This window comes from Callospermophilus lateralis, unplaced genomic scaffold, assembly GCF_048772815.1.
Source record: "Callospermophilus lateralis isolate mCalLat2 unplaced genomic scaffold, mCalLat2.hap1 Scaffold_109, whole genome shotgun sequence".
NCBI classification, from domain to species: domain Eukaryota; kingdom Metazoa; phylum Chordata; class Mammalia; order Rodentia; family Sciuridae; genus Callospermophilus; species Callospermophilus lateralis.
This window is the reverse complement of record NW_027511135.1, coordinates 3,358,431-3,375,106: the sequence shown is the minus strand read 5'-3', so window position 1 is coordinate 3,375,106 and position 16,676 is coordinate 3,358,431. Positions and strand designations below refer to the sequence as shown.

Sequence of the window (16,676 nt, the reverse complement as noted above, 5' to 3'; positions counted from 1 at the left end):
TCTTATAGGTATCTTTTACTAGACGAAGAAATTAAGGCACACAGAAGCAACATTCCTAAGATCTCTCAGAAAGGAAGTGGTTTGAGTGGATCAGAGGCCCTGATGCTCTTCTGCTCCCTCTGTGGAGCACACCTGGAGACTCAGCAGTATGGCCTTCCCAGACCTAGAAATGCCGGATGTCCCCGCACTAGAGCTCCTGAGAAGAGTAAAGCTGACAAGTCAACAGAGCAGAAGTTCCAAGATTAACTTGTATCTTAATATTTTCTCAGGTTATTTGATTCTCACCAAAGGATTTACTTTCATAATTGATAAATTTTAGAACATGAAATAACTACTCATTCATATGACAGATGTTAAGTTTCTACCACATACTTAGCACATCTGAAAAACATGAGGTCTGTATCCTCAAGCGGCTCTGAGAAACAGACCTGAATGTGTTCCAGAACATGCCTGGTGCCCAGGGAGTCCTGGAACCCCAGCTCTTGGGTGCATGCTAGAGGCATCCTGGACCTTCCAGTGAGGACCTCGAGGAGGAGGGAGTAGGACCAAGCCAGATGTGTGGGAAGAGTTTGGAGGTGCAGGTAGAAAGGCCAGGAGTGCAAGGAGGGACAAGCGGCCCCAGGTGATGCTGAGCAGAGAAGCAGGTGAGGCACTGCACAGGGTGCTGAGGGATTCCATTCCTAGAGCTGTGGCAACCTGCGGAAGGAAGCTGAGCAGGCAGTGACCAATCAGACCTGCCTTGCAGGACGTGGCTGTGGAGAAGGCCAATAGCAACTCAGAGAGGAGGACAGAAGAGTGGCAAGAAGAGTCTGAATCAGAGCTAGAGCAGTGGTGCCCGAGGCTGGGGATGGCTAAACACTATTTCAAATGAGTGACTCAAGAGTAACCGCGTCAGGGTGTGCGAATTACCCAGACCTGACAGCAAGCAGGGGAAGGGCAGGTGCACCTGCAGGTGCTCCTAGGTAGCAACTCTTTCCAAGGTTCTGAGAACTTCTTCTCTAAACACAAGTGTCACACCTGTCAGTTGAAGATTTTATGGCTCTGTTCCAGGCTCTCTTCTGAGCCTGTCCTTTGACAGATTTTAGTTTTCATTAAAATAATGCATAGACACTGGAGAAAAATGAAGAGACAGATGGAGGAAAGAGGAAACTCAACATCACTTGTTAACCCCACTTTTACACCCAATGATCCTCACAGTTATTACCCTGATGTTAACAAGGTGCATGCCAGGTGCCCGCCCTTTTTGCATCCATTGATTAAACCTGTATTTACTGTTTTATAAATGCTTGTTTTCTTAACACGCACAGATGTATTCTTTTCACATACATGAGTGGACTAAAAAGCAATCAAGGTCAGGAAGGTGGGGTAAACTGACATATGTACAAAAGAGGCAAAGCTGGGGTGGAACAAGTCTCTAGACACTCATCACACTGTTTCTCTGTCCAGGTAAGACGTGGAAAATTTGCCAAGTAGAAAATATTTTGTTCCTCCTTTCCTGCTTCTTCCTGCTCTTAACTGGCCAGTTCTTTCATTTCCCTCTGGATCACATAACAGGCCTGCCAGAAACCTGTTCCTGACAAGCTCCACATTCCAAAATTACTACTCTTGTGGCCAAACCAAAGTTCCCTATCCCTTTAGTGATCCTTCCTGCAGCTAAGGAGAGAAGCAGGTGATGATCTAACCAACGTACTTCTCTACACTATGGAAGATAATGAAGGCCCTAACCTCCTAACCTTCCAATCACTTTAACCATGGGACTAATTTCCAGTTTTCAAGAAACTCTCTATTATTTCAGTAAGGAACTGTTACCTTTTTACCACCCCTTTTCAATTGGTGTGTTATAGCGGTACCTATGATAGGATTTGTTATGTATTTGTACCTGCTCACAATATAACAACACAATTTGGCCAGTATCACTCCCCAGCACTTCTTTTCTCCCTCACCTTATCCCACTCTCTGGTCCCCTTCCTCTAGCCTATTGATCTTCCTTTGCTTTTTATGAGATCACTCTCCATCTTTTTCTTTTTCCTCTCTAGCTTCCACATATTAGAGAAATCACGTGACCCTTGACCTGCTAAGTTTGGCTTATTTCACGTAACATAATGCTCTCAATTCCATCCATTTTCCTGCAAATGACATTACTTCATTCTTCTTAATGGCTGAATAAAACTCCACTGGGTACAGGCACCACATTTTCTATATCCATTCATCTATTGGTGGACACCTCGGCTGGTTCTATAGTCTGGCTATTGTGAATGGTGCTGCTATAAACATGGTATGTGAATATCACTATAATATCCTGTCTTTAATTCTTTAGGAGTGGTGTAGCTGGGTTACTCTACCTTTGAGAGAATGTAGTTCCTCTCAGGATCAGCATTAAACAGTGCTATATTATAAATAGGGGGAAAGAGTGGATCAGGGCTCTAGGTAAGAAGCTCTTGTGGGGCTGATGCTGTTATTGCATCTGAAAACTGTGCTCTTCATCCTTTAAAGCATTTCCACAAACATTTATTGAGGGCTTATTTGCCAGTATAGAGTTTGGGTCAGTAAAAGAAGAATTTTGAAATTCACATTTCCAAACTGTGAAATTCACATTTCCTAACTGTGGTAGCCTCTTTGATCCTTGACTTGTTCTTTAATAGGAGTTGGACACCAAAAACCTCCTGACCTACCATATGTATAAAAAAGTGCAATGATAAAACATCTGAGCCCTGGTCTGTTTTTTTAAGGAACATATTCTCATTAAATTTTGTTAATTGTGTTAGATTAATGTTTCTGTGATGCAAATGCCTGACAATAAGAACTTGAAAGATTTTTCTGGCTCATATTTTCAGAGGACTTGGTCCATATTCAGCTGGCTCCAAGGGAAACATCAGGGTGAAAGGGCTTGGCAGAGAAGAGCTGCTCAATCTGGCAGCCAGGAAGCAGAGAGAGTAAGGGGCTGGGGAGAGCATGAGTCCTGCATCACACTCCCAACAGCCTAGCTCCTCCAACCAGCTCTTGCCTCCAAGGAGTCCATCCAGCCACTAATGAGGGCAGAGCCTTCCAATCACTGCCTAAAAGCCCCACCTCTGAGCCTCGCTGCATGTGAGAACCCGGCTTTCAATACACAAGCTTGGGGAGACATTCCAGATCCCAGATACACTGTCCACAGAGCAGGCAGTGAGTGGCTGAGAATGTCTACCAGACTCATCTCATTCTCACACGGGGTCTGTCCTTCAGAGCAAGGGCACAGTCTCTTGACAGGTGTGTGGCGTTTACTGTGCCAAGGGTTTCACGTGTTCGTTTAATTATCACAACAGCCCCATCAAATTGCCCCACATTTAACAGATGAGAAACCAAGCACAGAGAGTTAACTAACTTCATGTTAAGGTCACAGCTAGCTCTAGCAGAGCATTTGATGAAGGCCGAGCGTTTTAAAATAACCTTACTTTTCTGTACCAGGGAGGGTGGGTGCAGGGCAGCATGAAAGCAGGCTGATTTCAGACGGCAAGGCTTTTGTTTTCTACCTTCAAAATTGTAAAATCAGGATTTTCTTTCTTCTTCTTATCCCTGAACAACCAACTGCATCTACTGTAACCAAATGGATATGCTTTCTTAATTTGTGGGCTCTACATTAATGAGGTTCTTCTCTACTGACTTTTCTACTAGAATTACAGAGCTGCACAGGAAGCACTAAGAATGATACGCTGTGTGTGGGACCTCCAAGGCAGGGTTTTGAGACCACAACCCTCACAAGCTGGAGGCCTGAGGTTTTGATCTGAAGGCTCTTTTTAAATTTAAATCTTCAATTTCATCCCCCCTTCTTCATTTATGAAACAAGTTTCTTGCTGGAGTTTCCTCTAATCTCTATTCAACATGAAAGCAGGAGAGACTTATCTGGCAGGTCCTTAAATCCTAGGAAGCATTAACTCTCTGACACCCTTGTTATTCCAGAGGATTTGCCAAAAGAAGAAATCAAGGCTGCAATGCTTGATCTTCTCTGATGCCCACATGAGAGACTACTACACAATACCTAGCTTTAATGGAGTCACACTTTTGGAACTGAGCTCCTGAAAGTTTGGTATGTCTGAAACAAAGCAATGTTCTGTTAATTTAAAAAAGCAATTTATTCATATATCAAGGTACCAAGGAGAATGGAGGGAAAAAACCTCACATGGAGGCAATCAGACCTGGTGTTACAAATGGAGCCAGGAGCAAGCACCTTAGCCCCTCTGCGCTCTTTAGCATGGAGAGAGAAAATAAAGTTGTTTTTGCTGTGGCAATGAACTCAGGGATGCAGGACAAGTGTCCAATGCTCTGCTTCCTTGTGAAAGGTGGCCCAGGATCTGGAATTCAAATCTGGCTCCAGCACTTATTGGTTATGGGATGTTCAGACTTCTTCCCATTAAAATAGAGATGACCCACCTCCTTGTGAAAGTGTAACAAAAGGCAAATGGAAAGCGTATGTAAAGGGCTGGCACGCAGGGAATGTCTCAGACTGTTTTATTACTACACTGAAATATTGGAAGCTAGGTGTCTTATGAAGAAAAAAGGTTTATTCAGCTGACAGTTTTGGAGGCCAAAATTCAAACTGCATGGTGCCAGCTCTGGTGAATCCCCTGCTTCTGGCTACACTGCCTCCTGGTAGATTCCATTGCGGTGGCAGTGTGTGAGAGGGGGATCTCATGGACAGACAGGAAGCCACAGAGCAGCACAGCGGGTAGGGGATTGAATCTAGGGATGCTGTGCCATTAAGTTATATATCCAGTCCTTTTAAATATTTTCTTTTGAGTCAGGGTCTTGGAAGGTGGCTCCATTTCCAGATCAGTCTAATATGCTATCAGGGTAGAGACTTACTAGGCTCACTTAGCCAGGGGTAGCCTCTTCCAACCACTTGTATTAGTTTATTGAGATGCAAGTGATATGGGTTTTCCACAGAAATAAACTATATTGATGCTGCTAATATATAATCTTGGGATTCAAACAGTGAAAAGGAGAAGACCCTTCATCCGAATGCATAATAGTGAAAACCTCTACTCGGTGTATTATTTAAATAACCTATTATTTAGATAACCTATAAGGTGTAAGCAGATGCATTTTTAAACTTTCATTTTATAGAACTTGAATTTGTGAAGTTCTCTTGTAAATGTTAATGTCTTCATTTGCAATAGAAGCCTACAGGGATATTCCACAGTGACCCTGAGTTTGGAAACACTTGCATTTTTCGTATGTCCAAATACTTCTACTGGTACTGACACAGCCTTTTCCACCTGCTAGTGAACACAGCTGTGGAGAACGTTCAGCACTGTGCCTTTGCACCTGCAGCTACCCCCACCCCACCCCACCCCACCATGCTGTGGATGGAACCCTTGGCTTAGCATTTACTAGGCAAGTGCTCTACAGCTCAGCCCAGCTGCATTTGAACTTCATTCATGAAAGTCGATTCTGGTATTTTGTCTAAAAGAAAGAAGGGAGAGTTCCCAGGTCCCAAGGGCAGCAGGGTGAGGTGGTTGATACTGTGACAGAAAATTGGCACTACCTCAAGCTGGTGGAAGAGACACAGAACAGAAAATGATTATTAAAATAGGGGAAAAGACAGTTCAAATAGAGATTAAAATAATACTGGTTCAAGAAATAATATTAGTTCAAGTTTATCCTCGACTTCTTCTTTTTTGTTATCCAGCAGATAGACGGTAACAGCTTCCAGAGTCCTACTTTCCCTTGAGTTCCTTGAACATGCTGTTCAGCTCAGGAGCAGAGGCTCCTCTCTCCCCTTGGCAAGGCTGGCTGCTCCCGAGCTTTGGCATTAAATGCCCAGAAAGCCTCTCTACCCACACTATCGCAGCGGCTGCGCCATCTTCTATCATGGCCTCCTGCATTCTGCCCCTACAGTCCCCACCCTTTGTTTACTCCAAGCTCCGGGAGGTCAGGGCTATGGATTCATCACTGCTTACAGGATCTAGCCCAGTGCCTGGCTTAGACAGCTACGAACAAAAACATTTCAATGAACAAAGTGTGTCTTCTTTATATTTGAGCAAACCAAAGCCTCCAAAAGCTTGAAGAGCTCACCCAAGGCTCTACAGCTTGTCAAGGGTGGAGCCTGGGTCTAACTGGCTCCACAATTTGCCCTCTTTGAAGTCACAATGTTGCTTTCTAATCCACTGATGAAAAGATTCTCTTCTCCTAGTGACAATGGGGACAAAGAGGTGGGCTCAGAGAGAGTCTAGAACAGCCTCAGAGCTGTAAAGGCCAGCCATGGGCAGGAGTGAGTTCTGATCCACTCAGGGACAGGAGCAGTCCTTTGCCAGGCTCCCCTGTGCTTCCGGAGCGTTTTCAGTGCATTCTTCAACGCCCCAGCAGCTGACTGTTATCTCCAGAGCTCTGCATAGGTCCAAAAGCAATAGTCCTGGGGAGATGTCCACTGATTTGAAGAGCCCAAGGACAAGCAGAGACACATCGAATCCCTGCCTTAGCGAAATGCCCTGGGAGGTGACGGAACTGCAGTTAAGCCTAACAGGCAGAAATTAAATTTCTATGAGAGAATACTTACCCTGAACTGGCTTTGTAACGTGTCAAGGAGTAAAGGGAGTAAGGGTACAAAAGAATTCCAAAAAAGCACAATTTAAAATGGAGATAGTAACACATTAGGGAAGACGACGAACAGTTCAGATAGGGAACATGCACTGAGCATAGTCCTGACCCTCCTCTGCTACCATTACTCATAATCAATGAACTCATTTCACCTTTACAAATGCCCATCAATCAGGCACTGTCAAGGGCTCCCTTTTATCTAGGTGGGGAATCCTCCCCTGGGTTCAGCATCAGAGACGGAGCTCAAGCTTCAGTAGCCTGTCTCCCAGGTTCTGGAAGCAGCGGCCCCAGCTCAGCTCACTGAGGTGATGACAACCATTGAGCTCAGGAAACACTTTTTGTGGTCCAAGCTCTCTAAAGCCTTTCAATCCATTATTTTATTTAATACTCAAGACACTGAGAGCCAGGGACTACTGTTAGTCTGTTTTACAGAGCGGGGCACAAGCTCAGTAATGAAGCATGCCCTGTAAGAAGCTGAGCACACACTACTCACAGGTGGATTCCAGGGCTGTGCTTTGAATCTCACTGTTGAGGACAATGGGCCTCCTGGCAGGTGGCCCCTCACATCATCTGCAGGTGCTCGACCTGGTCTAGGCCAGTGGGATGCCTAGACTTTTTGACTAAATCACCAAACTTTTTTGTTGTACTTCTATGTGACATTGAAGTACTTTTAATATCATCATATTGAGAAACAAGTGACTAAGAATTTTTTTCAGTTGTCGTTGAACAGAATACCTGTATTTTGTTTGTTTATTTTTATGTGGTTCATACATCCGAGGCAAGTGCTGTACTGCTGAGCTATAACCCCAGTCCCAAGGGACTAGGAATTTAATGGCTGTTATGCTGTTAATCCTCAGGGCACATATAGGCATTTAAAAATGTAAGATATCACTTAGGCAGTCTTCAGATTCAAGAGTAAACTCCTAGAGCCCTCGCAATATCCCCAGGACCAGCACTCCCCTCCCCTCCTAAAAGTCCTTGCAGCCTTCTCTATCTGAAGACGCTGACTGATTCAATGACATGGGAAGTGACTTTGTTCCAAAGTGCTGTTATTCTTGAAAGTTTCAAAGACCTAACAACAATCTGGCATCTGAGGAGAGGTCTACAGTTTAGTAGAAAGAGCATGGGCTTTGGAACTTGTCCAGCAGTTTACAAATTACATGGCCCCAAGTGTGGTATTTCTGAGACGCATCCATAAAATGCAGTTTCATTTAAAAAATCTTCACTGAGCACTAACTACATATTGGGCAATGTGCTAGAATTAGGAATTCTATATGAGCAAGACCAGGTTCCCACTAAGGAATTTCAGCCTAATGAGAAATGAAGGCAGGAGCGCCTATCCTGAGGACTCTCTTGAAGACCACGTACAGGGAACACTAAGTGCTCAATAAAAGGCAGTTCTCTTTCCTTTTTCAACCCATTATCTGAAAAGCATGTTGTATTGAAGTCAATTAATTCAGGGAGTGAGGGTGTTGAAAAGCACAGCTGCCTAGGCTTTTATATAGGATTACTACAATGAAGTCATAATTCTAATACTTCATTTCTTTGATGATTTATTATATTTATACTGTTTATGTGTATATTGCTTTTAGTTAAAAAAAGGAAATGCAAATAACTCAAAGGTACAGACTGGAGTAAGATGGCAGCTGAAGCTGCTTTGGGGCTTGTCAACCCCAGTGGGAACGGCAGTTCACACCAACCACCTTCACCAGGGCCAAGGGAGCCAAGTGAGACCCAGCACCTGGCTTTAGTATAACAAAAAGAAAAGATCACTGAAGCCAGAAAGGAAAGAACTGGCAGAGTCACCTCCTCTCAACTCCATGCAGCAGCCCCAGGTCTCCTGCTTGGGGGATGAACAGGGGATTACAACTTTAGACTTCAAACCTAGTATGAGGCCCACCACAGTGAAATCCAAAGTACAGAAATCTATTAAGAATGGTTTAATGACTTGACACAAGCTTCTTTATTCTTAAGTTTTTTCCATAGATTTGTTAATAGTTGGAATTCTGAAACAAAAGCATTTTATATTATGTTTAGAAAGTACTGGATGGGGTCGGGGTGTAGCTCAGAGATAAAGCCCTTGTACAGCATGGATAAGACCCTGGATTTGAGCAAGGGAAAAAATGATTAAATATTAATATCAACCAGGTATGCTACTGTAAGCCTTAATCCCAGCTACCTGGGAGGCTGAGGCAAAAGTATTGCAAGTTCAAAGCCAGCCTGGGTAACTTAGTGAAACCCTGTCTTAAATTAAAAGTAAAACAGGGATAGGGATGCAGCTAGGTGGCAGAACACCTCTGGGTTCAGTCTTCAGTACCAAAAAGGAAAACAATAACAGTTAAGAGTAGAAAAATGTACTGGATATTCACAAATAAGCTGAGATGATGATGATGATGATGATGATGAAAGCAAATGCAGAGATTCCCACTAAATTTGATTCCTACAGTGCTGTTACGTTGAATAGTAAATAAAAACACATCTTTGAATAAATACATGAAAAACAATGTATCTGTTGGTGAAATCTAGGGATGGGCTGTATGCAATTCTTTCAGGTATACATAAGAAAGTATTTCTCCATGGAATAGTGAGTTGGGGAGATGAATGTCTCCGGGAGCAGGTATTACTCAAGTGGTTAAGTCAAAAGACACTGTGTGCCATTAATCTGAAGGTAGCCTGGTCCTCTCCCGAGTCACATTGTTTGTAGAACAATCTGCAAAGGTGACATTCACTGGCGGGGTGGGGGTGGGTGTGGCCTGCAAGCTGGAGGAATTTTCAGGGGTTAAGGGCTCCTGAATTAAGGCCTCAGGTTTTCTTACAATAAAAACTCTTCTCTAGCAGCAGAGGGAATGTGAGGAACTGGAAAAGGGTCTGGGGAGTGGACAGTGAGGAGAGCAGGGAGGCAAGAGAGCAGGTGTAGCAGTGGGGAGGGGTGATCAGCACACGATGCCTGCATGTGTGGAGACAGCACAGCGAATCCCAGTAATCTGCACAATTAGGAAGTATTGATGATTATAAAGAACCAAAGGCTCTTTCCCTCACTTGTTTCAAAGTCACTACATCTTTTTGCTATCCCAGGAACTACTGGCCCTGATTTTCAAGTTAATCCTAAGTAAGCAATGGTGTCTGCAAAGTGGGGAAAACTGACTAGAGATCTTCCCATGGAGGCAGGAATGATTACAAGTGATGTAACTGGCAGCTAAAAAAGTGGCTTAAAGCCAATGGAAAGTGGGGAACAGGGAGGGAATCAGCAGTTGGGGAGGAGCCTGTTTGCCCTGGGCTGCTCTGGGGCAGGAGAGCTCCCAGTTTGTATCAGGAGGGGATTATCAACAGAGCTCAGACTCGCCAGTGACCTGTGAGGAGCTAACAGAACAGCGAGACTGGCCACTCTGTGCACACACAGCAGGCTTTCTCACTCGATACCCACATCGTCTTTGAGTTAAACACTTTTCTCAAGGTCACACAGTCAATGGCAGAGCTGGGATTCAGACTCCCATCTGATGGATGCCACAGTCCATTCTCTCAGCCATCAAACAATGTGGTCAGTGCGATACCTGTTGTTAATTAGAAAGAAAGCACATAAACTGTTGGCTTAGCCACAATAACGTCTTTTGGCAGAAAAGAATAAGGGAGTGAGAGAGAACTCATTTATTTCCTATATTTAGCAATGTGCCCAAGGTCGTATAACTGTCAAGCAGTGCTGCTGATGCACTTCATCACTGGGCCATCTCCTGCCACACTGCTCTGTTTTCAACAGCAAGTTCACAAGAAAAGTAAATGGACAGAACAAGGTAAGGCCACATGTCGCTCTCAAATGCTTGCTGAGAGGGCCATAGCCAGGCAAATCCATGGGAAGAGTTCTCCAGCAGAAGGTCATGGAAATTAGGGGACACATTGTAAATCTGACAAAAAAAAAAAAAAAACTCACAATCTAAATAGTCAAAATAGATCAGAAACTTTCACTCTAGTAAAAACTATATGGAATTAAAGATGAGAAGGTCCAAATTATCTATTTTCCACCCATGTAACTTGATGCTTAGGCCAGCACATGGGTGAATGGAACTTAGTTAACAAATGCTAAATATATGAACAACTGCTAGACAGTCTCAATGGCAACCCCTAATGGGTCCAACTCTGCAGGCGGGATTTCTGCTATCGGATGGGTGGCTGGCTAGAATGGGCATGATGGTTAAAAATCTCAGCTGGGCTGTCGGCCAGAACTCACCACAGGGTTCTTCAGGGGTCAAGGGACAGAGAGGAGGGGAACTGTTCAAGTTTCATAGAGAACTACAATCTTTAGGAAGCATGCCATCCATCAAGTACTAGGCCACAAGAGGTACCAAGAATTTTCTGTGTGTTTAGGTCTGAGTACCTGGCTAAAGATGGACAGAGAGCTGTAGAGAGCTCAGAGTGCAGAACAGCTGGGTTCTACAGGAAGAGAGACAATAGCAGGACCACATGGACTAATGCTGGATAGACCCAAGCTTGAATTTCTAATTCTACCAGTTACTAGCATTGTTCAGATCTAGGGTCTGGTTTCTTTATCTGTAAAAGGAAGGTTCTGATACCACAAGGGCTGAAGGTAAGTGTTACTTCCTTTCCTTGATAGAGAAATATAAACTCAGCTGTAATGAAAAATTGCCAATGCCATACATGCCCATCCTTGTTTCTACTATTCTGTCAGCAACAGACTGCTTATCCTAACTCAAGGGCCCCACTCAGCACAGGCTACTGCAGTTCAATCATGAATTTGTCCCCCAAACTGACGTTACTGGGTTAAATGCCACACACATTTTTAAACACACCTGGAATGAACTTTGCCATCCACGGAGTGATACATTTTCCATTAGGACACTTGCATCTTTGAGAATTGAAAATAAGTTTTTGCAGCCGGGCATGGTGGCACACAACTGTAATACCAGTGACTCGGGAAGCTGAGACAGGAGGATCGTGAGTTCAAAGCCAGCCTCAGCAATGGCAAGGCACCAAGCAACTCAGTGAGACCCTGTCACTAAATAAAATACAAAAAAGGGCTGGTGAAGTGGCTCAGTGGCTGAGTGTCCCTGAGTTCAATCCCAGGTACAACCCTCCACCCCATTTTTTTTTTGCTAGTTTAAAAAGGCAAAACAGAACTTGTTTCACTGTGCACTCTTGCGGCCAGCATGACTGAACATCTCTAAACACATCATTCCTACATTACTTTTCTATGCAAAGAACATCCACTATCAACTTTATAATGCAGGAACTAGGCTTTTTAGAGCAGCTGATGGTATTTCCAAAGATAAAATTATAAGATCAAACAATACCCAATTCAGGTTGAGGAAACCAAAAAAAAAAAAAAAAAAGGTTTCTGGGGGTGACACAGAAGGACACAGGCTACCACAGGACAAGATAATAAGAGAATATCCTAAATGATCTGACCCAAATCCACACATAACGACATGTGGGCAAAACCTCAGTGTGGTTACATCACCTCAGGAGCTTTCTGGTTCAGGAGGCTGAAAGTGTAACAAACAGGCAGAAAAACCACAGACACACTTACAGTTGCGTGTGAGATGTTCAGAATTCCATTCTTGACGGTGCACTTCCTCCTTTGCCACACTTTCCGGATCCTAGGAAGCAAGCCCAACAGAACTGTAAATAGTGTCTGAGTCATCTGGGACATACAGTCATATGGTATGATGAACAAGAATTACAAAAAAACCCACTCCAATATTAAAAAATCCTGACCTCCCTTAAGTTACATAAATCAGAAAATTCTGATTGCCTTTTATACCCCAGCTAGAGGGTAATTCAGACAGGTAGGCATAACAAAGATGCTCATTACAACACTGTTTTTGATGGTGAAATGAGAAATAGAAATTACAGAAATTTAATAGCAGGAGAATGAAAAATTAATTATAGTTACAATATAGGTAAAAATACTATTCTCTGGAAAGGGGGCCCAGACCTATATTAGGAATTATGTTAGTAATGCTTATAACTATATCTGTCAATCTTTTACCAAAAGGCTCTATTAATTGATTAATTCTACAATTAGATGAATTTTAAAAAAGTTATGAAGTCTGTCATGCAGGAGAAGAACGGGGGTGAGGCTGCCTTAGATGTAGGAAAATGAGCTGAGGGTCCAAGGCACAAGATGATCTAGTTTTGGTGACTCGTACACCTCCCCATCAGGGGTCTTCCAGTGCTAAAATGATGCCAGATCCCCTGGAAAGAGAACTGTTCCTGATTCATATAGGAGTCAACTGTGGTCAAACCATCTGAAGGAGTTGTGATACACATTTTGAAAAAAAATGATGATGCTGAAGATGGAAACCTCCAAAGAGAACTAATTTCAACTTGGAGTTTCCTGTGAAGCTCCAGGTGAGATTAAGAGGCTGAGTGTCGGGCAGATCTGTGCACGTGCAGCAGGTGCAGCTTTGCTGCTTGGGACCACTTCCCCAGGGGAGGCAGAAATGGGCAGGGAATAGGATTCCCTGGCCTGGGAGAGGGTTGTGCAGGCCTCTGTTGCCATGGAAACAAATGACACCAGAGAGGACCATTCTAACTTTCCCAGGTCTTTAAAATTGTAACTTGCATTTTCTTTTCCATCATAAATTAATACTCTAAGGAAATTTACAAAACATAAATTGAAAACCAAAACAGATAACACTGTCGTCTTATATATGTAACTACCAGAAGTATAGTTTGTTCCAGAGCTTGATAAGAATTTGACTCTATTTGACTAGATGTAAACTGAACACAATGCTCAAAATGCTAGTCTCTTCAGGAGATAGTTTAGAACCACCAATTGAGAACTATCCTCAAATCACAGCTAAATCACAAACTTTCTTTTGCAAGTACTAACTAGGATATTAGCGCTAATATCTATCAAATGAAAATGCCTGAATTTGGTTTATGGTTCCAGCTATCTATAAGTGGTTCTGATCTTGTTTTACTCTCACAGAAGCTTGTGAAGATGGGAGAGGCAGTCCTTATACATTAAGCCAAAGCCAGCACCATCCTTCCTAGGAACACATTTCAAAATACCAAACCACCAACTCGTCAAACTACTCAACCTTGGGTAAACTCTCCCTGCTCAGTTTACTCATTTTATTTAGTTAAGCTTTTATACATCAGTTTTTCTTATGTGTATTAAGGAATCATAAAATAAACATCCATATTCTCTTGCACAGCTAATGAAGCTGAGGAAAGTAACACAAAAGCACTGACCTTTCTGGCCGAGAGACTGCTAATGAGGCACTGCAGATCGCCAGGAGGAGAGTATTAAGATATGCCCCTGCACAACTGAGAACAGCAGCTCCTGATCTTTGTAAATCTTCTACAGCTCTTTTCTATTAAAAAGTAGCCTTGCACGACTCACTGTGTATCAATGTTGGTGCTGGATCATTTGGGCTTTGGATCCCATGTCATTGGCTAGCATAATCCCAGCAAAGCGGTCACCTAACTCATGTTACTTCACCTCTTAGGGACTCATTTTCCTTGCCTGTATCATGAAGATAATAATGCCCTCCTTTTGGGATTATGTTGAGAAAATATATGTAAAATAATTGCTCCCATGCCTCTTAATAAATGCCTCAAGACCATAAAGTTTTAAATTATTAGACATTTTAGATTGTTTTTCAAATTGTGTAACAATCCTTAAGAAACAAGAAACATTTTGAAATTGGGGTCAGAAATTACTAATGCAAACGACCCTTAGGAGAAAATCACAACATATCAGTGGTTACTATTAGCAAATGTATTTGTCTTCAGGTATAGGCACTGCAGTATCTTCTTCCACAGAAGTAACCACCAGGAACTCTGGGTTATTGCGATTCACCTGGGCTGTTGGAGCAATTATTAGGGGTTCGGACCACTTGACTTCCAACCTCCCAACTCTAAGATGCAACAGCTCTTCCCTTATCTCTTGCCAACAGACTGTAGCAGGGTGAGAGTGAAAGCCATTTCTCACCTACCTTTTACCCCCCAGCACCAGCAGACTGCCTCACACACTAGAGTGCTTTCTGTATGCCTACGAAATGTATGAAGGTACGTGGAAGGGTGAGTAGGCTAGTTTGTTTTGGGTGTGCCAAGAGTGGTTGACAGCAGTAATGACCACTTTGAAATATGAAGGGGAGACTCCTGATGTGAAGTCAGATAGCAGGTTCAAATCTGGCCCTTGTAATTGCTGTCTGTATGATCTCAATCACAGAGATGACTGCGGGTCTCTGGCAGTAGGGTAGGCACCCAGCAGATGCTCACAAAAGAGCATTTTAGGGTCTAGACTAAACAATGCTTATGAAAAGACTGATCTTCCTGGGACATGCAGATGTTAACCACTCAGAAATAGGCAACTCTAATTTCCAGAAAATCATGGTGATTTCAGGTGACAGTGCTTAAAAATTTGATTATTTTATACGTCTGCTTTGAAAGAAATGTAATAGTATATTGTTGCCTTTTTCTTTCTTTAGAATGTAAGGACTTTCTTTTGCTCAATGCTATATATTTCAGGTTCCTTGTGTCCTAGACACAGAGGATTCTCAAAAGATACTTGTTGAAAGCTTGAATAGAATGAGCATAAAGATAACACCAGAAATTTGTAAGAGAAATGGCTGCAATTTCAATAAACAAAAACCAATAAAACACCTATATCTTAGATAAGGCCAAGAACATATACCCACAAACAGTCAGAAAACAAGGAGCTTTCTTTTAAAAATGGATGCCAATTAGTAAAGGAAATGATTTAAGAGTCTAGTTAAGCACTTACTGCTAAATAGGATCATTTGTTCAAGCAACAAAGGCCAGTGTGGCAGGACCAGGGGCAAAGTGGAACAAGGAGGCTGATGAGAAAGACCAGGCAAGACAGTCTGTATGCAAAGGGAAGTCACTGGAGCAATGTAAGCGAATGAATGACATGGTGTGCTGGATGTGTAAAAGACCATTCTGGGCTAGGTGTGGTGGTGCACAACTCTAATATCAGTGACCTGGAAGGCTGAGGCAGGAGGGTGACACATTTGAGGTCAGCCTCAGCAACTTAGTGAGACCCTGTCTCAAAAATAAGAAGGACTGGGGACATAGCTCAGTGATAAACTGGCCCTGGGATAAATTCCCTGTACCAAAACCAACCAACCAAAAAAAAAAAAAAGACCAGACCACTCTGAGAGCTGTTAGAGGGGAGTTGGCGAGGGAGAAGACAGTGACAGAGTCCAGTTAGAAGGTGGCACCAACAGTCCAGGAGAGATGTTAGTGGACCATCTCTGGGCAGCAGAGACGGCTAGAGGTGCATTATATTTAGAGTTAGAATGGAAGGGCTTTTGTCAGATTGGCTGTAACAGAAAAGGTCAAGGTGACCCCCCAGGTTGGGATTTGAATGCCCAGGTTCACCTCCCAGGCAGAGAACAATGCAATAACTAAAAGTAGAGAGGAGGGCCTCTCACTTCTTGCCTTCCTAAAAGTACAGGTTACAGATGCCATTTGGAGGGGCCACAAAACTACTACTGCTTTTTTTTTTTAAAGACAGCAGATTAAATCTCAGACTTATGTGAAGAAAGTCAGTGCATTAGAAAACATTTAAGTGTGTTTTCCAATTTGAGAGGCTAGAAAAAATTGCTAGCTAACAGCCTTTAGTAAATATGCCAATCACACCCTGGGACACCAGGCCCATACACACCCGTCGCTCTTCTTCAGCAGGTAACCCTTCTTCTCACTGCCGTATTCCTTATTGCCCTGGAGCTGATGCATGCTGTACCCTCCTTGCCGGCTCTGGGAATCCTAGAAAAATAGAAGCCACTAATTAAGCTAAATCTGGAGACAATTTTCAAATCCTCGACTCTATCCTGCCATTGAGTCTTTGCCCACTGGTCTAAGAATTATGAAGCTTTGAGAGTTGTGAAGTCTTTGCCTTGGTTTTAGAGGAGGAAAAGGGTAGGAAAACATTTGCCAGTCACAAAGCCAGTGCGAGGAAGGGCTGGGCCTGGGTCTCCTGTTTCTAGTTCAGAGGCCAGCTCTACTCTGAAGTGAGTTCAAACACACACAGGGTGTTGGTGGGCTACCAGACGACTCAACCCAGTTTACACAAACAGCAGAAGCAAGCACAGGAAGCAATGGAAAGACAGGTGGAC

At 43.2% G+C, this 16,676-nt stretch overlaps 1 protein-coding gene across 3 annotated transcripts in view; it reads right to left on the bottom strand.

Moving 5' to 3' along the window:
• LOC143386354 (arf-GAP with SH3 domain, ANK repeat and PH domain-containing protein 1-like) overlaps positions 1 to 16,676 on the bottom strand; it is a 47,782-nt gene that overhangs the window by 12,351 nt on the left and 18,755 nt on the right. For all 3 annotated transcript variants that reach the window (XR_013089570.1, XR_013089571.1, XM_076841512.1), the window contains 2 exons: positions 16,226 to 16,326; positions 12,113 to 12,182 (listed from right to left, as the gene is read on the bottom strand). Coding sequence is in view for 1 of the 3 variants with exons in the window: in XM_076841512.1 (XP_076697627.1) it covers positions 12,113 to 12,182; positions 16,226 to 16,296 (141 nt within the window). In the remaining 2 variants the exon portion in view is untranslated. The remainder of the gene's footprint in view (positions 1 to 12,112; positions 12,183 to 16,225; positions 16,327 to 16,676) is intronic.